This window comes from Pongo abelii, chromosome 1 (assembly GCF_028885655.2).
Source record: "Pongo abelii isolate AG06213 chromosome 1, NHGRI_mPonAbe1-v2.0_pri, whole genome shotgun sequence".
In the NCBI taxonomy this organism is placed as follows: Eukaryota; Metazoa; Chordata; class Mammalia; order Primates; family Hominidae; genus Pongo; species Pongo abelii.
The window spans coordinates 168,232,947-168,256,182 of NC_071985.2; the positions used below are offsets into that span (position 1 = coordinate 168,232,947).

The following is a 23,236-nucleotide window of genomic DNA, read 5'->3' on the forward strand; positions in this document are numbered from 1 at the left end:
TTATTTTAGCATTAAGAGATTTAGGGAAATCTTGAATCATCATCACAACAACCCTGTAAAGTAGATACTTCTATTATTCTGAGGAAACAAACTCAACAGAGGTTAAGAAACTGGCCTAAGGTCTCAGACAGTGGGTGTTAGAGCTGGGATCTGGACCCAGGTTAGGGTGACTCCAAGAGCAGGCTTTTAACTGCTTCTATAAGGAACTTTGGAGGGCATCCAATACTTTTTTTGTTATGCAGGGTTTGAGCTCAGGGAGGTTAAGAGGCTTGCTCAAGACCAGGCAGGTCCTAGTGGATCCTGGGCTGGAACATGGGCCTCTTTCTGACTGGCGGGAAGAAGCTCCCGCACAAGCTCTGTTCCTATTGCACCCTCCCATCTGTTCCTTGCTGTCTGCCTTTTTCCTGCATGATTCTTCCTGTCTGCATACTCTTTCCTGCACAATTGTGCTTGTGATTTTCCTTCTTCCTGGCCTTTATTTTTATTTTTATTTTTTTAAAGAACAGCTGTACCTTTCCTCTCTCTTTTTTAGTCTTCTCCATTTCTGAAAACTGAGAGCAGATTCCTCTCTCCTTGATCCCCTCTCAGCCCAAAGCATGGCCCTTGTGCCCTTTCTTTTTGACTCCCATGATTCTTAATGTCTGTCTCTCCGCATGCCCTCACAGCCTCTTCCCTGGGGTTCCCGTGTATATGTAAGTCTTGCCAGCTGTCAGTAGATTGTAAGATTTTTGGCATGCTCAGATGTATTTGTGTTACTTCTTTGGATTCCCCTGAAGTCCCACACCTTGCCCAAGGCAGAGTGGTAAATGGAAAGGGGAGTGAGGCTACAGCTGAGAAATGTGTTTGAGACCTATCTCACCTCTCACTGGCCAGTTGACTGTGGGAACGCCTTAGCCGAGTCTTCTCATCTGAAGGGGCTGTGAAACTCGAATGTGGTTATAGATGTGAAAGCCCTTTTTAAGCCATAAAGTGCTATATAAATGCAAGGTTTTATTGTGATGGCACAAGTGCTTCAGAAGTATTTTCGGGATAAATGATTAAAAAGCACATATTGTGCCTGGGCGAGGTGGTTCATGCCTGTACTCTTAACAATTTGGGAGGCTGAGATGGGAGGATTGCTTGAGCCCAGGAGTATGAGACCACCTTGGGCACCATAGTGAGACCCCTTTTCCAAAAACAACAACAACAAAAATTAACTGAATGTGTTGGTGTGCACCTGTTATCCCACCTTCTTGGGAGGCTGAGGCAGGAGGTTCACTTGAACCCAGGAGGTCAAGGCTGCAGTGAACCATGATTGTGCCACTGTATTCCAGCGTGGGTGACAGAGCGAGACTCCATCCCCCTCCATCCCCCCAAAAAAAGCACATACTATGAAGACAAGCCATTCTCCCCACCCTGCCATGTTTTGAGTGTCCATTTGTGCCACCAAGTCTTTGACCCTGGGGTAAGGATATGGGTGGCTTCACTAAATCTTATATTCATTGCTCTTTAATAAGATTATGGATGTATTAGTGGTAATTAGTTTAAAAGAAGAAAAAGTTTTTTAGAAAAGGAGAAGTAACAAAGTCTCTTGGTACAATGTGGCTTTTAGGAAGACACTTACTGACTTTAAGCAAAGTACTGTATTTACTTTTATCAGAAACTGTCTCTCACTGAATGCAGGCTCCTTGGGAGCAGTGCAAAGCACCGAACCATTGAGCTGGCATTGATTATTTAATCATCCCTAGTTTATTGTAAATGAAGCAGCACTTACGGTTCTGGGGTATTCCTGGAATTGCTGCTATAGTTAGAAGTGAGTTATTCTGTGTAGCAGGAGTGGCATATAGAAAAGCCATAATTCTGACTTCCTGACATGAAAAATAGCAGATTTTGTATTTATATGATGTCGTCCTTTTGGCTGGAATCCATCAGCTTTACAGTATCTTGTGATGCTTTCATCAGAACTGTTATTCCACGTCTCAGCATAGCAGTGGGGTCCCAGTAGCAATAGATACAAGTCATTTTCCGTGGCTCTATGGGTGTGAAGCCACTGGCAGTTTCCCTGGCTCGTTGTGTAGGTTAGGCTGTTAGGAGGCTCCCTGTCCACATGTTGCTAGGACTTTTCTCTCACACTGTGGCAGTGGTGCCAGGACAGAGCATTAGTAGTGGGCAGGAACACAGGGAAGGCTGGGGCCCTGCAGTGATTTTTTAAATGACAGTCCTTTCAGTCTACAGAAGGAAGAGTGTTGGAGTAAGATCAGTCTCCTGTGTGGTTGTTAGACTATGAAAAGTACTAAAAAACCAGAGAAGACAGTGGTGTTGCTGATGGGGACAGTTTAGAGCAGTTCTTCCCCACCGTGGAAAGAGCAGGGTCCTTAGAATCAGGAGTCACGTGTTTGACTCCTGGCACTCTCGCCGATTAGCCTAAAACCTCTCATGCTTTTTATGAGAATTAAGTGCGAGTGCCTAACTCCAGGTTCAAGATATTGAAATACTTAGTAGATACTGTTTTTTTTTTTTTCCTTGACTGGAACTGTATATTTCATCAAGCTGTAATCAATTTAACAAATTATGGTCAAAATATGAATGCTTACTGCATGCTAAACTCTGTTAGGCATTTTACATGCATTGACTGACTTAACTCTTAATAGCCCAGTGAGATAAATGCTATTTTTATCTCCCCACTTACACCAAGAACATTGAGGGTTAGGGATATTAACTAACTTGCCTAAGATTACAACAGCTAGTCGGTGGAGATGCCAGAATTCAAACCCAGGTCGCAATGACTCCAGCCCGTGCTCTTAACTGCTTTGCTGTGTCATCTGAGTTTTATGAAAGGGCTTTGATTTGTAACTAGGCTTTTGCTCAGAATCCCTATTTAGACTTTTCTCTTCGAAGCAGAGTCATAGCCCACTTTAGTCCTCTGCCATAAAGACTATTTTATATTGTGTCAATACCTTTTTGTACACTTACACATCTATAGCCTCTTGCAAAAAGGGCATTGTAGGTACTTGATGAAGAGTTTTTGAAAGTTTTGTATGTTTGTTTTTAAAAAGAGACAACGTCTTGCCATATTGCCCAGGCTGGACTCAAACTCCTGGGGTTTAAGGAGTCCTCCTGCCTCAGCTTCTCCCTGAAAGATATTTTTAATCCTTGCGCCAGCCCTCTAGGCAGGATGTTTCCTCTTAGGTTAATGGGTAGGGAAACTGGCTCAGATGAAAATGACTTGCTCATGGTCACACTTGCTAGTATAGAGTCAGTGGGAACCTACACACCTTGGATTACTGTGCTTTTTTTCATTGCATAATGTTGCTTACTTTGTACCTTCATCTTTCTTTTACAGCTGTTACTGAACATACCTCTTGATCACCTAATTTGTGCTGAGGATAAAGCACTAAACAAAAGACAAAAAAAAAAAAAAAATCCTGATCTTCCTGTAGTTTTCATTGTTGTGTTAGGTTTCCTTACCAACGTTAAGACTGGTGCCTGCTGAAATAGTTTATTAAGGCTTCAGATTTTTAGTCTTAAAATTTCTTAAGATATTAAGAAGCTGATTTCAGGGCATTTTCTAAATTACATATTTTTCTTTCAATTTTTCTGAGTTCATACCTTAATTCATAAACATTTTATTTGTATTTTCTTTGATTTTATTTGATTTTCAAATCAAAAGGTTTGATTTCCTTTAAGGCAAACACAAAGTAATTCATTGTAGGTGTGATGGTTTCTTTGGTGAAAATAATCAGCTATCCATAGTATTTTAATTCTTGTCATTGAGTTTCACTGTCAACCAGTCTGTTTTTAACGGTAAAAATCTGGCAGTGGCCCTTGGCCAAAGCGGTCTCATTCTGATGATCATATTTATGAACATTAAAATAGTCTATTTTTATTTCTTTGTCCATTATCCAAAATGTGTGTTCTTCCCTTGCACAGATACCAGTCTTTCAAAAGATGCCCTTGAAAATTTAAGAGAGTTCCAGTTTTTTCAGACAGATTTCTGGAATTTTGCATCTTGGAAAAATGTGTGACATTTTATCTATTGCAGTGAGGCTTTGTTCCAGCCCACAGAATTGTGTCTTGTTTCTTTTATTTTTTTCCTCGTTGAGAAAGTGTCTGATATACTTGTCTTTTTTATAAGACTGAGGTAAACTAAAGCAATTTGAGTAACCCACAAAATTTCCCTGATTTTTTTTTTCATGTAAAACAGCACCTGCAGAATTGAGCTACAAAAGTAATCCTCTGTCACCAAAAGAAAGGTATTTTCTTTCAAATCCTTGACAATTTTATAAGTAAATTAGGGTGGAAGAATTCACTGCTATCATCAAAAACCTTCTGATTACTCATCCTGGTCCTTCCTGTTTTCTAAGCGTCTTTATATTCATTTGAGTTGGGAATTGAACCCAGTGAATCATGTTCTTTTTAAAGGGTATTTTGTGATTGCTCCTGGTGAATCTTTCTAGCATTGATGATTTTTCCTTTTGTACGTTGCAGCAAGAAACTTGAATTTATTTCTTGGAATTATCCAAAGTGTTTGTTAATATAAACTGATCTTGCTCCTTTTCTACCTGCTCTAAAAATAATCAGCTAGATCACATTGTCTGGTTTATTTTAGAAGAAATATTATTTGGATGAAGCCATTACACAAATGCTGTAGTACACACACAAAAAAACCGCTTGTCATCCTGAATGAGAACAGTTGTCATTTCATATAAAGTAGATCAGCAGCCTTAGGCTTAAAGTGCTTAGAACAGTGCCCAGTGCCTCCCATGTCTTCTAAGTGCTATGTGGGTGTTTTCTATTTTTATCATCAGAATGGCAATTCCCTGAGAGTAGAGATTTTGTTGTTATTGAATCGGCATTCAAAAGCATCATAGTTAATGCATATTGTCTTGAAATTCTGTTGTTCTTGTTTTCTCAAAGAGTTTAATCTCTAGGCTTAGCATCACAAATCTATACCATTTTACTGTTGTGTTCAATAATACGGAGGTCAGTTTGAAGATTAGGTATAATGTGATTGCAGTGTAGTATTGCTTGCAGAAGAGACAGAATGATTGGAAAACCAAACTCTCCTTGATTACTGGTTTTTGTAGAATTCTAGTTCTAGAAGAATCTTAGTGATTTTAGTCAGATCCTTGAATCTTACATGAGGCTAAGAGAAGTTCCATGACTCCTAAGTTGAAGTAACACATGGTCTGATAGTGCATATTAAAAAACTTTTTAAGTTCTGGCCAGGTGTGGTGGCTCACGCCTGTAATCCCAGCACTTTGGGAGGCTGAGGCGGGCGGATCATGAGGTCAAGAGATCGAGACCATCCTGGCCAACATGGCGAAACCCTGTCTCTACTAAAAGTTCAAAAATTAGCTGGACGTAGTGGCGCATGCCTGTAGTCCCAGCTACTCGGGAGGCTGAGGCATGAGAATCACTTGAACCTGGGAGGCAGAGGTTGCAGTGAGCCGAGATCATGCCACTGCACTCCAGCCTGGTGACAGAGTGAGACTTAGGCTCAAACAAAACAAAACAAAAACCAACAACAACAACAACAACAGAAAAACACCTTTGTAAGTTCTAAAAAGGTTTATATGGTAGCCCTTCTGAATGGAGCCTGGGCCTGGTGGAACTTACAGGTCTCTTCCTGTCCTAAAAGGCTGAGTTGTGACCCTTTCCGGGTTTGAGGCATGCTTTTCAGTACTCCCCTCTGGTCAGTTTTCACTGATCCTTGGCAGCTGGTAACGGTGTGCTGTGAGGAAACCTGGGGTAGACAGGCTCCAGACATGAAGTTAGCAAGCACTGCCTGTGGACTGGCTAGTGCTGTTGGGTGCCCAAGTGTAAAAAGGAGTATTGTGAGGTTTTCCTGTTCAAGCAACGGGAGAGACAAGCCTAGCTCCTTTCTGCTATAGGACCTTTTTCCCCACACATGCTGATCCTTTTGCTGAGACTGCTATCTCCGTTTTGGTTTCATGCCCCACCTCCATGGGCATCCATTGCATCTTAACTCAATGTCCCTTCCCTCCTGAGCCCCAGACCAGATCACATTCCCTCTATTTTATGTTCTCTACTTTTCCTTCATAGCATTTTAGCTCTTTGTAATGACCTCTTTCTGTACATCTTAGTTTGATTCCATTCTTCCTATTGACTGTAAGCGCCACGTAGGCAGGGACCATATTGCTCTTGTCCTTTGAATTAGCTTAGTTTCTGCAGAGCTGTTTGAAAATACTTGTTGAAAGAGTGAATCTCTTCAACAAGTGTAGCATCTGAAGTCCTGCTTCTGAGCAGAAGCAAGGCATTAGCATGTAGCTAGTTTCTAATTGCTGTTCTGAGGCAGGGCAGGGTGTTTATTCACATAATTAAAACAATTGATTATATTAATTTTTAAAAAAACTTTTGTGCAATGATTTTAATCTTGTTAAAATTGGCCATACCAAAGTAGCCAAATCAAAGTCATCACAATCAAATTCATGCTTGTCTCCCCTGCCAGGCTTTCCATCATTACTTTTACTTAAGTCTTACCCACTGCAGAAAGCCTTCCCAAGCCAGCCCTTGCCAGTGTCAGTCACCAGAGCTAACAGCATCCTGACGCACTCACACTATCGATTTTGCTTTTGTGTTTCCATTTGTGCTGTCTCCAACCTTCTATTGTAAGGCCCTGTGGGGATGCTGGCCTTGTGGCCTCAGAGTTAACCCATCTCCCTCTCCCCCTTCGCTGCTGCCCTGTAATAGCCTGGGACTATGCTCTTCCTAAAACTGAATTCTGATAAAATGTGTTGAGTGGCCAGACAGAAAACTGAGGTGATAATCACTGTTAATTTGAGAACCAATTTTGAATCACCAAGGCTGGTAGCTTATTATTTGCAAAAATAATTTGATTCTACTGTTAAAGAATTTGTGAGAAGCAACAAGGAAAGCTGTTAAAATAATACAAAGCTCTGTGTGTGTGTGTGTGTGTGTGTGTGTGTGTGTGTGTAGACAAGGTTGGGGCAGGGTAATTCTAGAAGGAATGAGAAATTAAAGTGCGCGTTTTTGGATGTCTTAAACTATTGTTCACAGAATCAGGAGAGGGGCTGTTGATGGTAAAAGCACACAATCTTCATTTACATTGGACAGGACACTCCATGTTAGGAAGCAAAAATCCCTGGCTTCCTTTCTTGATGCGGTGAAGTTAGTATCCTCTTTGATGTTTGCCCCCTAAGATGTCTCTCTGTCCTCTTGATGTCCTAGGCCATTTTTTTGTTTGTTTGTTTTGTTTTTTTCCTTCTTCCTCCCAAATGCTTTTTCTTGCCTGCTTATGGTTTGGGCCGCTTCCTTAATGAAAATGCCCTCTTATTTTCAGATGCAATTACCTCTGCCACTGATTTATTTATTTATTTTTGTCTTTAGCGCTTCTCTGAAGTAGCTTTGGAAAGTAGAGAAGAAAATCCAGTCTGCTTCTTGGAGAACACTGGACAGCTGAATAAATGCAGGTACGTAGATTTGCATATTTTTAAAAAAGGAAAATATCTGGCTTTAAAAAAATTGATGAAACCGTGTTCTTGAGGCTGTAGGGCTATTGGTGCTATTGCCTTTAATTTTTTAAAATTGATGTATTTATTCATTCCCAATGTTGAGTATGCTGGTTAAAAAAAAAATCTCAAATACAAAAGTATAGGAGGTACAGAGTAAAAGTTAAACTTCCCTTGTAATCTCTCCTAGATGTTCACCACTATTAAGAATTTATTGTATGTTCTTCCAGATTTTAATATGCATGTGCATAATCATATTATACATGTTGTGCATATGCATGATCATACTATCCATATTATGCTTTTTTCATTTTGCAGAATGTCCTGTGCATCTTTCTGTGTTGATTCACATACAGCTTTATGTTATCCTTTTTGACAGCCACATAGTAGTCCTGCCTGTTTTGTTTAGTGAGTCCTCTCCTACTGGACATTGTCAGTTGGATTTTTTCTTATTTCTTTTTTTTTTTTGAGATGGAGTCTTGCTCCGTCACCAGGCTGGAGTGCAGTGGTGCGATCTTGGCTCATTGCAACCTCCACTTTCCCAGGTTCAAGCAATTCTCCTGTCTCAGCCTCCCGAGTAGGTGGGATTACAGGCGCATGCCACCACACCGAGCTAATTTTTCTATTTTTAGTAGAGACGGGGGTTTCACCATGTTGGTCAGGCTGGTCTTGATCTCGTGATCTTGTGATCTGCCCGCCTTGGCCTCCCAAAGTGCTGGGATTACAGGCATGAGCCACCGTGCCCGGCCAATTTTTTCTTATTTCAAACAATGTGACATCTTGTAAATATATAATTACATGCATTTGCCTGTTTATTTCCTTAGAGTTAAAGGGTACAACACTGTCTTTGGATTCTTCCCCTGTCACGTCTATAAAGACTCTCAGGGACAAAGGTTTATCTTACATTATGAAGCAGGCTTTTAGCTACTCTGTTTTCCATCACAATTTTTCAGTGTGGGATGGGGTTAGGGGTTCAGTGCTGGGTTTTCAAGTGGTGTTGCTTGTTGATCTGAATTTCAAGGTTAATTATGAACTAACTGTTTCAGGCTGGTTTCCAGAAGATTCTGGTCTTCAGATTTATTTGGAAATTAAACAGTTAAAATTGAATACCTCTCAGTTTGTAGCATTGAGGCATATCTGGTTAATGTCCCTCTTTTCAGAATCTCTCCTCACCAGGGGAGCTAATAGACCAAGCAAATGAATTTGGTGAAGAGAACTGTGACTGCTGTCTGCCCTGTATGACTTTTCTTGTTTGGGGGAGCCTCCTTGGGTCATTCTGCAAGCACCCGTTATGTGTAAGCCTCTGTGCTTCTTACGGATATAGAGAAAAATGACTCAGTTCTTATCTCAAGGAACTCACAGCATGTGCGTAAGATGCTTAAATTTCCTGTGGCTAGTGCAGTGGGATAAGTTTAGGAGCAAGAAGCGAGGGCCTTAGGGAATGGGATGGAGGTTCAGAGATAGCTTCCTGCAGGAGGCGATATCTGAGCTGAATTCTAAAGAAAGTTGAAGTTTGCCATGCAAGGGATAGGTAGAAAGATATTCCTATAGAGGAATCAGTGTGAGTGAAGGCAGGAGGGTGAGAAGCAGCATTGGGTAGGGGAGGATACAGTAACACTGACACCCTTGTGGGTTTCAAGCATGAAGCAAGAAGCTCAGAGTGATAGAAGATAAGGTGAGGAAGGCTGGCCGGCCAGATGATGGGGCAGGGCTCTGTTTCAGAGTCTCAGAATTGTTCTGTAGATTAATGGGAAGCCCTTGGAGGATCTGATATGTGTTACAGAGAAATTACTTTAGGGGTTTAAGTGAAGGTTGGCTTGGCAGACAGGAAGAAAGTAGTAGGAGTGTGGGGTCAGCGAATTAGTTTGTAGCCCATTGGTATTGGGCAAGAAGAAGAAAGAATGTGTAGGGCTTTCCCTCGTTTCTTTCCTCGTTTCTGGCCTTGCCCAAGGCTAAGTTGCTGAGGTTGGTTCTTTGGCCCTAGTTGCTCTCCCTTTGGAGGGTGCTTATGTGAATTACTTACTTACAAGCTTCTCACCAGGGTTTTCTGACTGTTCCAAAGCAAGGCTTCCTCCTGCCCTCCTGCTGCTGCGTCAAGGTCCTGCCGCTCCTCCTAGGGTGATAGGAACCAGGCTGCATTCATTAATTGTTATGGCCCTTCCATGTGACTTATGAACATGAACTGGTCATCATTTTGTGTGCAGTGTCTCAGGTGGGGATGTGAAGAGAGATAAGATACGGTTCCTGCCCTCACCATGCTTGCTTTTTAGCGGGAAATGGACATGAAATTAAAACGCTGATTCTTGCCATAAGTCTGTTCAAAGCTTATGTGATTCCAGTAGAAACAGCAGCAGAATTAGTAACTAATAATCAGTCCCTAATAATCAGTCCTTTAACATTGTTGGTTCCAGATTGGGCTACATTTTTCAATTACAACTTGGGTGCAAATGGAGAAAATAAATTCAGGCCATGTCTAAAATTATTCTGATTTTTGAAAATATGGTCTGACCATATTTTCAAAAATACGTAATTAATAAATTACAATTCATTAATTAGTATGCATAATTAATTATTTTCCATGGTTTCATCTCTTACAAGATCTGACATGTTTGGTTTCCAGGAAGGGAAGGGGCAGGGGAGAGGTACATATCCAATACCAACACCAAATATTTCTGCTTTTTTACCTTCAGAACACTCCCTTTTGCCATAAGAACTTTTAGCACATGGAGTGACCACATAGTCTTGTTTTCCTTCCACAACAGTATCTAAATATAAAAGAGGACTGCAATGCCATGGCTTTCTGTGCTAAAATGAGGAGCTCCAAGAAGACTGAGGTGAACCTGGAGGCCCCTGAGCCAGGGGTGGAAGTGATCTTCTATCTGTCGGACAGGGAGCCCCTCCGGCTGGGCAGTGGAGAGTACACAGCAGAGGAACTGTGCATCAGGGCTGCACAGGCATGCCGTGAGTACTGGCAGCTGCCCAGGGCTGGGGGTTTCACCAACACACTAGTTCAGAAGAAGATCTGGGGGTCTCTGCCCCTTGTAGCACTGCTGGGCAGAAAGAGTTGTGGACTCTGGAGTCAGGTTCCTCCCTGCCTCTGCCACTGCCACTTGCACGTGACCTTAGGCCAGTGATTCTAATTCTGAGGGTTTCACTTTTCACTTTCTTCATCGGCAGAGTGGCTTCTTTCTGCTCTGTCACTAACGAACTATAAGATACCAGGGGATGACGCTTGACTTCTGTGGATCCAGGCTCAGTTCTCATTTCCCCACATCTGTACAATTGGAATAATATCAGCACTAGATGAGGTGCTACGTAAAGCACCTGGGACTAAGTCCCTGCTCAGCAAGTAGCATATCTCAATATCTTAATAATTATTCAAAACTTCTCCTAAAAAGTTTGACCCCTCCTTCTGCTGCCATGACTGCCCTCCCATGGGTGGTGCTGAGTTGAAGTGAGAAGCTGAGTGTTGCTTTGTGGCTTAGTCAGATTCCCAAGTTGTGAAAAGGACGAGGCTCTCAACAACACGAGCTTTTTTTTCTCCTTTCAAGTGAGAGTTGTCTTAAAGTTAGCCTGTTGCCCTCAGAAGGTGGGAAACCAAAGTCTCTTTCATCCTTTGAACTTGAGGACATGGCAGTTTTTGCTTGCCTAATTTTAAATGACAAGTTAAATCATAGAAATTAAAAGTTAAATCACAGATCTAATCCACTTGGATTGTGGTGATGGTTGTACAACTCAGTAAATACACTAGAATCTGTTGAATTGTACACTTAAAAATTGGTGAATTTTATAATATGTAAATTATATCTCAAAGCTGTTTTAAAAAGGTTTGATGAACTCATTTTATGATGATGAAGTAGCCATTTATGATGCCGTACAGCCTGATCCCTACTTTACTTATCCCACCTTTAACCCTCAGAACAACTCTGAGGGGATAGGATGGTTATTTTAAGAATTGCTTATCTTGTTAGTAATACAGCTTGTTTAGAAAACCTACCTTCTTTCTGATATTTGTCTTTCTGCCTAAAATCTTCACACACCGGAGTTTCAGGAAAAGGGGAGAGGCTCATGGTATAGGGAAGAGTGTAGTAGGCTCTTACTGACTAAACGTGACACAGAATAAAATGGGCTGAGGTGTATAGATTGTTAGTGGGAAAAATACAGTAATATTGTGAAGTTATTTTGACTAGGCTGCAACGTGTATAAATAACCATCTTTAGACAGCAGCTTCAAGTGTGTTTGTAATTATCAGAACACCTAGATGTAAATCAGTGGTTCTAAAGTATTTTTTTAAGGCTTTGTTTTTTTGTTTTCTCCCTTTCCCCTTGAGATTTGGTTTATATTGTTTATTCTCTTCGCCAAGCTTCTTGCCATCAGCACAGCAGGTATAAACCTCACTCAGTTTGTAAGCAAGGGTCATTGTTGCAGAGTCATTGGGCTGCCGTTAATGAGGGACCAAGGAGCTGCTGGGAAAGAGATGAGAGGAGAGAGCCTGTGAGTCTGAGGATGGACACAGTCACTGGACCTTCTATAACTCTGGGCTTAGGGTCAGCCAGTTTGGGGTTTCTAGCCTACCTTATAGAAAATGAGTGGTGTCTCTTCTGTAACTGGCTCAACAGAATATTGCAGAAACTCATCAATTTCAGAAATACATACTGAATGCCACAGGTTCTTGTAGCTCTCACTGTTACTATAGAAAGTGATGTTTGAGGGCAGTATTGTTTTCTTTCCTGTTTTTGACCTCTGTAGGGTAAAGTTTTGTTCTTGTAGTTCTCATTGCTTCACCCCCTCAGTAGCTGTGTCTTGGATTGATTCTCAGCTCTGCATTTTACTAGATGAGTAACCTTGAATCATACTAAATCTCAGGAGACCACAGATTCTTCATCTGCAAAATGGTCAAAACAGTATTTACCTCATTAGATATTAGGAGGATTAAAGGGTACTACATTTTTTTTAAATTTAAAATTTTAATATTTTTTAGAGATGGGGTCTTGCTGTGTCCCCTAGACTGGAGTGCAGTGGTTCCATCATAGCTCACTATAACTGTGACCTCCTGGGCTCAAAAGGTCCTCCAGTCTTAGCCTACCAAGTAACTATGACTACAGGCATGTGCCACCATGCCTGGCTCATTTTTATTATTTATGGAGGTCTTGATATGTTGCCCAGGCTGGTGTCGAACCCTTGACCTCAAGTGATCCTCCTGCTTTAGCCTCCCGAAGTTTTGGGATTACAGGTGTGAGCCACCAAACTCAGCCAAAAAATAATTTAGTTATTTATTTATTTGTTTGTTTGTTTGAGACAGAGTCTTTCTCTGTCACTCAGGAGTGCAGTGGCACGATCTTGGCTCACTACTACCTCCGCCTCTCAGGTTCAAGTGATTCTCCTGCCTCAGAATCCCGAGTAGCTGGGATTACAGGTGCACACCACCACGCCTGGCTATGGGGTTTCACCATGTTGGCCAGGCTGGTCTCGAACTCCTGACTTCAAGTGATCTGCCTGCCTGGGCCTCCCACAGTGCTGAGAATATTATAGGCCTGAGCCACTGTGCCCGGCCAAGATAATAAATTTAGAGTCTGTTAGCCTGATGCCTGACACTTAGTCCTCAGTAAATGTTAGTATTATTGTTTTACTACTCAGTACTTTTATATAAAGAGATATGTCTTTGATCTTTCTGTTTATGGGTAGTAATACTGTTAGAATCAGACCTGTGTTAGAATTTCAGACAGTTCCATGGTTAAAATAAGTTAACACTTTAGATATGTAAGTGTTGGTGCACATTCAAATGTGGATATGCATAAAGAAAGGCTGGGTTTCCAGCCCAGTCCACAAAAGCCACTTTATGAATGTAAATCTATAGCATATTTGAATTATTTGTCCTGATAATACTGAATCCAAAAGCCATTTGCCTATGTTCTCAAGGAAAACTTCCCTTTACAGTTTAACTCCATATTCTCGGTTTATAAGAAAAACTATAACTTCTGAAGGGTAACTGTTCACATTTCTTGAGAAGCATGGATTGAGGTGTTCAGGAGAGCACTAGATAGCTGCCAAGGTGTCTGTAGGTTCTTAACTCAGTGTCTGCGTTGGAGAGAGTCCCCGCCTGGGTGTGCTGGGCCAGGGAGGGGGCCCTGTCAGTGTCAGTCTCACTGCAGATGTCTGATTTGGGAAACAAGTGCCTATTACCTCATATTCTCCCAGGTTTCTTGTCATTTAAGTTTACCTCATCTTAGTTTGAGGCCTGGCTGCTTATGAAAATGTCAGTAATAGCTGATTATTGGCAGTCATTCTCCCCCCACCCTGCCTATGTTACAGGTTCATAAAATTTTAATCATGGGCGTAGAATTGAGTGACTTCATAATCTCCCTGGTCTTTCCCATCATTCTCTTATTGACAGAGGCAACTGGTGGAATGGAGAGGCAGGGGAGCACTGTTGGGCCAGCTTTGTGAAGCCATATATCTTCTTGCTAGTTGGCTACTAAATAAAAAATATTTGTGATAATCATACAGAGTACTTAAGTATATTTATTATTAATGGTAATAGATTTTAATCACTGACAAGAATCACTTTGGTTATTATTTATTCTAATATGCATTTTGCATACTACTGCCAGGAATTTGTTTGCATGTTTGATATATAATCACAAGCGTGTTAGAATTGTTTAAGTGCTTTCTGTAGGAAACAGATGGAAGATTTCCCCAACTCCCAGAGTGTTTCTGATTAGCAAAGTGCACATCAGGCAGGATCTGTGAACCTCTCAGATAGGGGTTTTTTAAAAGCTGGATTTGATAAGACTCTGTCACAGATGTCTGTAATGAGAAATATCATCAGAGTTTTATTTTTAAATGATCTAAATTTGGTTTGCCAGGAGCTACAGTGCATATTTCTGGGGAGTCATAGCTCTTGATGATTATGATCAAAACAGCCTGACCGAACCTGGTTGGAAGTCTATTTGCCCTAAGAGGATATGAGTGACCCAGATTCTTTGTGGATGAGAGAGTTCCTTATCTTTGCATATATTGGGTTTAGAAACAGATGGCCAAATATATCTGCCTTAATTTTCTGATGTGTTTTTTTACTTTTCCTCAGGTATCTCTCCTCTTTGTCACAACCTCTTTGCCCTGTATGACGAGAACACCAAGCTCTGGTATGCTCCAAATCGCACCATCACCGTTGATGACAAGATGTCCCTCCGGCTCCACTACCGGATGAGGTATGGGAAGTACTGACCTGGTACCTGCCTGGCTCCCTCTGCACTGAGGGACAGTGGTCAGCCTGGAGCCCTGAGTCACTTACCAAGAAGTATTGTAGTCATTTTTGTAATTTGTAACTTTTGTATTTGCTGGATATGAGAAAGGACTTCTTCAGTATTTGGAATACAATTCAAGATGAGTTTGATCACCTTCCTCTGCCACATTTTAGAAAAGAAATCTTGATAATGCAGAGGATATTTTGAATAGAATTAGTGTCCTACAGCAGAGTTTTTCAAATGGGTAATCATAGTTATGAATTTAATTTAGTGGATTCACAGTTATGAATTCAATTTAATTTAGTGAATTTAAGAAAAACAGGAGACAATACTATCAGCATATATGCATAACCTAAGAATATATTTTTTAAACTTTTGAGATATATATATATATGTACTTTATATAAAGGTCATGATAGAAAATATTTTTCTTACTAAAAGTTGCAACTAAAAAGCTTGAGAAACCTTGCCTGAAGTGTTAACTAGAAATTCTAGGTTGGCCTTGCTCTCTGGGAGTGGATGTTTTGACTACTCCTTGAGGATTTTTGGCTGTGGAGCTGTAATTTTTCTTCTGATGGGCACCTGCCTTTTCTCCCATATTGCAGACTTTGTGAAATGTCGCAGGTGACACAGACAGTCAGTACTTCAATAGCTGCAGTCTCCTGAGTTTGTAAACGTATTTGTTCAGTAACTAGAATGGAAAATATGTTAGTTACATACTTGCTAAGCAGAAGTTAACGTGTGTTTAGCAGTGGAGATTATAAATAGGGTGGATCCTTTTTGAAAAGCAGGTTAACTTACATAGGTATTAAATCAGTAGATTAGCTCAGATGCTAATAGAATGCAGGGATTTGCTAGAAAAGCCCTCTGAAATCTCAGAGACTCTCACAGTATCATAGCTACTGTTTTTGGGAGAATGTGGTGGAGTTGTCACCATTACACAATGACTGGGATGTTTTTCTCAGTGGACACTGAACCAGATCTAACTTTCTTTGATAATCATCCTAGGGCTGACTTTTTCCTCTTCTTTTTATGCTTAACCAGAGTCTCACCTGGAGAGGAAAGCTGTGTGCCGTGGAGATTTCAGGTCCCAGCTGAGCCTTCTGGCTATTGGCTTGTTTTTCCACGTGTAATCTTGCATTTTGTGGCCTGGGGATTGGCTGTGTGATCAGCATTGAAATGGGTTGTTGCAGTTTGAAGTCTGGAAGGGGTATGTCCCTGGGTTCTAATTCTTTCCCTCTAGGTTTCTGTACTCAGCTCAGAGTCTAGAATGGTAGCTTTTAGGATTGGAAAAGACCAAAGTTACCTAATTCAACTCTTTCATTTTTTTCAGTGGAAAAACTAATACCCAGAAAAGGGAAGAGGGTTAACCCAAAAATTACATCTAATGAATTGTCTGATTAGCTTTACAACTGAGGCATTGTAAAGCTCTTTGAGGCATTAGTCTTGGTTGTCTGAATGCCTGGCTATTAAAGGCTGTCTTTGCCTGTTCCCTCTTTCTATTAGCTGCCTGGAAATGCAGGGTTGCTTCACTTTTAGCACCTTGACTCTGTACCTGACATGGTGCTTCAACAGGATATTGCTTTGTTACCACAGGCTCTTTGAACTTGGAAAAAAAAAGTACCACCCTAAACTAAAACATTTGCCTGATGACAAACTACAAAAATTTTGAAACCTCATAATCTCACCACTAAAGGAGGTGTAAATGAAAATAAATGTTGGTGATGATTATTTCAGTGGAATACCAGTTTTACTTTGGGAAATATTCTTGTATTTCAATTATCGTTTTCTGTTTTTAGATAATGCTTTTGATAGTTGTTGGGTAATCATAGTTATCCTCAGGTATCTCTCCTCTTTGTCACAACCTCTTTGCCCTGTATGATGAGAACACCAAGCTCTTATATACATATCTTAGCATAAGACAACCATATTCTGTATTCCTTTTCAAAAAATATTTTCTTGCTTTTTTAAACAACTGAATTTCACTGTCCATTAAAACATTTTGTAGAAGCCTAAAGAGAGTTTGTTGTGTATAATATCTGCATATAAACTTAAAATATGCAGTTATCTGTACATAATTTTCTCAGAAACTTGCAGTGCGTAGCTCTGATTGATGTCTGTTTTTTTTTTTCTTTCTCCTTTCTTCCTGCTTTGTTCCTCCACATCATTTTGAAAAGGAATATAGGCAGGTATCATTCTACATTTATTAATGTCATTTTTAATTTTTTTTCCATTGGCATGCTATAGTATCTGGAATTTTTGTGTACCAGGTTTGATGAGCACCTTTATAAGTAATTTTCAAAAGGTGTGTGGAATGTTTGTCTTCAGTGTGTCTTCAAGCTTGGTCTTATGGGTGATAGGGAGGGTAATGATTCTGGTAGTCACGAATTTAAAGTTTTGTTAATATTTTTGACATCTTATTAAGGAGAAAGCTACCGGCCTTATTTTAGGCTCCCTCATCTTCTGTTTACCTTTAGCCTTTGTTCCAGTGGAGAAGCTACACATTATGTTTGGTCTCCTCAGCCTGGTGCTGTCTGAGTATCTGATCTAAAGGCTTCCAAGACAAAGATGGTCCCTCCCACAGGGCTCTCAGCAGCCTGGAAGAATATCCTTGTTCAGACCAGATTGAAGATTGTGTTCTGCCCAGAGGGAGTTTGTTGGGCCCTCATCTCTACCAGGTCCAAGGACTGTTTCTCACAGAGACTCAGTAGGATGTGGAAGAAGAAGGCCGTGGCTCCATTGGCTCAGGGAACATCTGCCTTTTCCCCTCCTGCCACCTCACCTGGCAGTGGAGGGCGACCTGTCTCTCTCCTTGGCACCTCATGAGAGATTCTTCTCTTATGGACAACACCCTCCATCCTCGGAACCCTTTTCTTTCCTTATCTCGGGAAACTTTCCGTATTGTACCTACTTCTCATTCTCTTATTACTGCCTTCCTCTGCCATCAAACAGCATTTACCCCTCCTGTTGGCCATTCTGTCAGAACCCCTCTTTGAACCTCTGTAGCTGGTTCACTCCTTCCTTCCTGCTTGTCCCAGGGAGGGGATCGTGGCTAAGTTCTCCTGGGCACGTGTTCTGTTCTACCTTTGAAGAGCAGTGTCAGGCCTGGGTACAGCATGAGTGGCAGCCTCCCTGCCAGCTGATAGCCCTAGCTTTCCACTGCTACCAGCGGAGGGTAAGGGAACAGTCCAGCAGCTTCAGAGGCCTGACGTGGCTCATGCTGCCCGTGGCTCTGCAGATGTGTGATTCTTTCTGTGTGTGAGAGAGACACCAAAGCCCACAGTCAAATTCTCAGTCACTTTCGTAAATTACAAGGAAGATGGGCTGTATAGAATCATTGAAAATTATAAAAATGTTGGTTTTTACCTTTAAAGTGATTCTTTGTTTATCCTTTCCATGTTAATTGCTACTCCCTGAGTTTATTCATCTTTTGTTTATCTATCAAGCATGTGTTCAGTAGCTGTTAGGTACCAGGCACTGGGATTCAGTGGTGAGCAGGACAGCTGCAGCCTTTGCTTCCATGCACAGCTCACGACATTGCTCGAATAATGCCACAGGCATCTGCTTCTCTCTGCCGCTTCCGTTTCTATCTTCCATGGGGCTTCCCTCCCAGGAGAGTGTGCCTCGTATGTGCTTGGCTTTCATTCTTTGCTCTGCCTGCTTTGCATGGTCCAGGCTCTGTAGCCTGGCATTTAATTATTCTGTTCCAGCTTCCCTTCCTTGGTGCTTTTTCCCCTCCTGCCACCTCCCCTGGCAATGGAGGGCGACCTGTCTGTCTCCTTGGCACCTCGCCAGAGACTGTCATATGTCCAAGGACAACTTATCCTTTAAGCACAGTGCCTAGAGCACACACTTGTTAGGGGCCCATAAAATGTCTAATTTCACTTAAAATCAGAAAACACAGTTGAGAAATATAACTTGTAATATTTTTTATGGAGGAAGGGAAAAGTGTTTAGGGCCTATGGAAGTCACAGTGTAGTCCTGCTTGTGATACGTGCCCCATTGTGTGTTGCTGGATAGTTGCTGCTGGACCTGACCGATTGCTCCCAGAGACAGGAACTCACAGAGTGCGAGAAACATGCCTGAGAGCCCTCCACATCCCAGGCCCTAACTCGGGGCCTGGCTTGTCTTAGGCTCTGCAAACAGCACAGTGACAGATGTTGAAGTGTAGCAGCAGCTTTTTGCAGGGAAAGAGGGAGTTGTATTTATTGCTTCTCCATGACATGGTTCTTTTCTCATTAGTTCATGGGCAAGTCAAGGGAAAGAGACCTAGGTACCAGCTGAGTCTGTAGCCTACAGATGGCCTGGGCTGGCTTGGCTCAGTCACTTCCCTTTAGTCACTTCCACACATTCCAGAACTCATTGTGTTTTTCTTACAGGTGACAGAGGAAGTTATATATGGAAGGTAGGGTTAGGGGCACCAACCCCCTGTGCAATTGACAATCCATGCATAACTTTGACCCTCCAAAACATAGCTAATAATAATAGCCCACTGTTGACTGGAAGCCTTACCAATAACATAAACAATTAACACATAAATAGACTAGTAACCTGTATATATCTTATGTATTCATGATGTACCTTTTTCTGAAATTAAAAAAAAAATTTCTGTGCTACACAGTTCGTCAGTTTTTTCAAACTGTTGCAAATCTCCAAAAAAATTTTCAATATACTTATTGAAAAAAAAAATCTGTGTATGAATGGACTTCTGTGGTTGAAACCCATGCTGTTCAAGGGTCAACTGTAGTAGTGAAGAGAACAGGCTTTTGTAGTTTTAGGTCACCTAGCCTCTTGGAATCTCAGTTTTCCTCATCTGTAAAATGAAGGAAACCTACCTTGTAGAGTTGCTGTGAAGATTAAATAACATAATATATATAAAGTGCTTGTTAACTCGTTTCATGATGCCTGTAGTGGTGTTTGGGTAGCTCTCTTTTAAAATCCTATTCATCATGTAAGATACACCATCAGTTTAATAGCAATCTGGGAAGTAGGAAACACTGCCACGTAAGCTGTATATCTTGATTGCATGATGAAACTAAATTGCAGGAATGTTAAAATGTCAATCAAATTGGTCTTGGATTCGAGGCAGAATGGGCTTAGCAGTGTGGCTGATGGTAAGCATGCAGGGAGCTGTGGTTAGCATGGAGTTCCCGTCAGCAGGTGTTTCCCTATTCTGGAAGCATAGTGAGAAGTCAGAGGAGCTGTCTTTGTGATCTTCGGGAAGTCACTTTAGCTCCCTGAGTCATAGAGGAGGTGCTGATGGGACACTTCTCACGCAGTGCTAGTAAGAAGGAAAGAGATGGTGAGGGGCTGCAAGGGGCAGGGTTGTCTGCCTGCTTCTCAGGGCACTTCAGCCTCCGGCACTGACCACTGTTGGTGAGCCAGGACACCCTGCTCACATCTGGGTCCCCTTTGCCACAATTGGCATTCATTTTCGTGCCTTCCAGGTTCTATTTCACCAATTGGCATGGAACCAACGACAATGAGCAGTCAGTGTGGCGTCATTCTCCAAAGAAGCAGAAAAATGGCTACGAGAAAAAAAAGGTTCCAGATGCAACCCCTCTCCTTGATGCCAGCTCACTGGAGTATCTGTTTGCTCAGGTAGGAAGTTTGGGCCCAGGAGAAGCTGGAGTTTGTGGGATGGGAGAGGCATTGTAGAACTCAGACCCCCTGCTGCAGCTGAACTTGGTGGTGCTAGAGTACTTTAAGGCCTGTTCTGGGTAAGTTCTTGCCACACCTGGACTTGCCCCAAGTGAGGAGAAAAAAGGCAGCATTTCAGCTTTCCAAGAGGCTGGTTATCCAGCTTGTGGGCTTTGGGGCTTCCTTTCTTTCCTATTCCTTTCTTTTTCCCCACCTCCTACCATTTTATTTTTCATCCGTATTAATAGCCTTATGTGCAGAGGTCAGAGGGAAGCCTCTGCTTGTTAGAAGATGTAATTCAACAGGGCTGAAGAAGGCACTTCTCAGCAGCCGTAGTAATGTTTGGGGAGGAAGGAGATAGCCACTCTGTCACTGGTGGTAGGATAGAAAGATTAGACGCTAGAAAAAAAACAGAGAAGGTAGAATCACGTGAAGTTACATTTACTCTGAGATTGCTAAGATTTTTAGTAGTATGCTTCCTGATTTTAACATGCAAATTTAGATACTGTATAGATTTTGAAAATATTTTATGGTTCATTTTGTTTTGTAAACTGCTTTTTTATTCATCTGATTTTTTTTATTGTTTGTCCTTCAAATGTCAGTTAAAATATTGATCTTCATTGTTTTAATGAATTTGTAACAATTCATTTATTCAACAAATATTGACTGGATGTCTGTGTACTATTTGCCTCAGGCACTTGTACCTGCTAAGGTGCTGGAGATGCTGGAGTGAACAAGACAGACATGGCCTCTGCATGCATCAGATGTACATCAAGTTAGAAAACAAGCAAATAAAATGATACATAGATAATATGTAAGAAATTATGGAAAGTACTGTGAAAGCAGAAGCTTGCAATAGAGAATATGGACAGGGGGGTTTGAATGGGAAGACCTAAGTTAAATCATATGATCAGAGAAGGTCTCTCTAAGGAGGTAACATTTATAATGAATCCTGAAGAATAAAAAGGAATCTGCAATTCTAAGAGAGGGGTGGGGGACTATTTCTTCCATGTAGAATGTCTCAGCAGCAGCACTACTGACCTTTTGGCCCGGATGATTCTTTGCTGTGATGGCCTGCCCTGTGCATTGTAGGGTATTTACCAGCATCCCTGCCTCCACCCAGTAGATGTCAGTAGCACTCTCTCCTTAGCAGTGATGACCAAAAATGTCTTCAATATTGTCGACTCTCCCCTCAGCCTCAGTTGAAAAGATCTGATGTAGAGGGAACAGAATGGGGGAAGGCCCTGAGGGCCAGTAGAGCTGCGAGGAGAGGCCATGTGGCTGCAGACCAGAGGAGGGTGATGGGGAACGAGGCTGGAGAGGCAGGTGGGGGCAGATCACATACACAGAGCCTTGTAGGAGCTGGCAAGGGATTATGCTTTAACCCTGAGTGTGGTGGGAAGCCATTTGGAAGGCTTCATTTTCTGTATGTTTCAAGTCAATGATGATTCTTGTTACATGTGGAAAGTAGATTGTGCTGGGTCCAAGAGTACACTCGAAACATATAAGCTGAGAGTCTGCAGCAATGATCCTGGGAGAGAAAATGCTAGTTTGGCCTAGTGTAGCAACAGTGGCAGTGGAGAAAAATGAGTAGATCTGCCGTTCATCTCGAAGATAGAATTGATAGGATTTGCTGTTGATAGGATGTTGATAGGATGTGGAAGCTGAGAGAATTTGAGGAATCAAAGATGATGACTGGGTTTTTGTTTTGGGTGATGTCGGATGGATAATGGAGTCATTCCCCACACAGGGAAGGTCTTAGGGGTGTGGAAGGGGCAGAAATCAGGAGTCCTTTTTCGGAGATGCCTGTGAAACATACAAGTGGAGATTTCAAGTAGGAAATTGAGTAATGAGGCTGGAGTCCAGAGGAAAAGCCATCATTTGTTTAACTTAGTCACCCGTTCCTGGACATTTTCTGTTTTTCTCGTTTTCCCTATTATGCTATTACTTTATAGTCTGTTGTGAACAACTGCATACGTAGGTGTTCCTGTGCACGTTCTGTTTATTATTTCCTTAGAGTAGACCATTATGTGTGAGATCACACACGTATCAGTATATCTGTGTCAGAGTTATGTCCCATTCTAGGGCTTTAGTTACTAATTGTCCATTATCTCCATTCCATCTGTGCCTTAGAACTGCCATAGAGACAACAGAGAAAGGGGACAGTGCACAGCCCCAGGCAGATACTGTGTGGAAAAAAAGAAAATGAACTGGCCATTTTTAGATGGTCTTTTTGGATTCAGCTTCCCAGTTCTGTGTATCCATAGCTGAGATTTATTCTTTACCTTTCCCGGGAGCAGAGGTGTAAAGGAAGAGTGTGCTGTACTTGAAGAATAAGCATGGCATTAGATTGACCTTTTGGAGGCTCAGGAATAAGTGACTTGAGGTAGCTGTACAGTGAATGTTTACAAAAAAACCACAGCCCAACAGGACAGTTTCAGGTTTTGCTTTGCTCTTCACACATTGCTGGCATAGATCATTGTTCCTCAGAAGTTTTTGGAATGTCAGTGACCTTTCCTCACCTGAGAGAAACAAGATATCCCATGGTGAAAAGAAGAGAAACGGGAGCAGTGGGAGCCCTCCATCCAAAAACCATTAATCTGAAGTTCTTCAGGGAAAGAGAGCATCTCACATATGCAGGAACACTTCTCTCAGGCTTTGTGCCTGCCCTGCTCCAAGCTGGAGAAAGGCTAAAGAGTTCACACTTTAGTGTTCTATGTACTTTAAGTCATTTGATGAAAACCGAGTGTGGCTGTAGCACAGCATTGAACAGTGGTCCTGGCCAGGTCTAGATTTAATCCCAGCCTACCACTTGCTAAGCCCTGGGCCCCCAGGGTACTCAGTTCTTCTGCTTGACTTGGGGTTTTATAACTACCT

The 23,236-nt window shown here is 41.7% G+C and overlaps 1 protein-coding gene across 12 annotated transcripts in view; it reads left to right on the plus strand.

The window, feature by feature from the left end:
* Positions 1–23,236, plus strand: part of JAK1 (Janus kinase 1) — a 187,862-nt gene that overhangs the window by 128,150 nt on the left and 36,476 nt on the right. For 11 of the 12 annotated variants that reach the window (XM_054554279.2, XM_054554290.2, XM_054554310.2 and 8 more), the window contains exons 2-5: positions 7,351–7,433; positions 10,235–10,433; positions 14,560–14,683; positions 20,167–20,320. In XM_054554279.2, coding sequence (XP_054410254.1) covers positions 7,428–7,433; positions 10,235–10,433; positions 14,560–14,683; positions 20,167–20,320 — 483 coding nt within the window. In that variant the 5' untranslated portion in view covers positions 7,351–7,427. Of the gene's footprint in view, positions 1–3,524; positions 4,233–7,350; positions 7,434–10,234; positions 10,434–14,559; positions 14,684–20,166; positions 20,321–23,236 lie in introns of those variants that run through there. The other variant, XM_054554257.1, reaches the window with a different exon arrangement.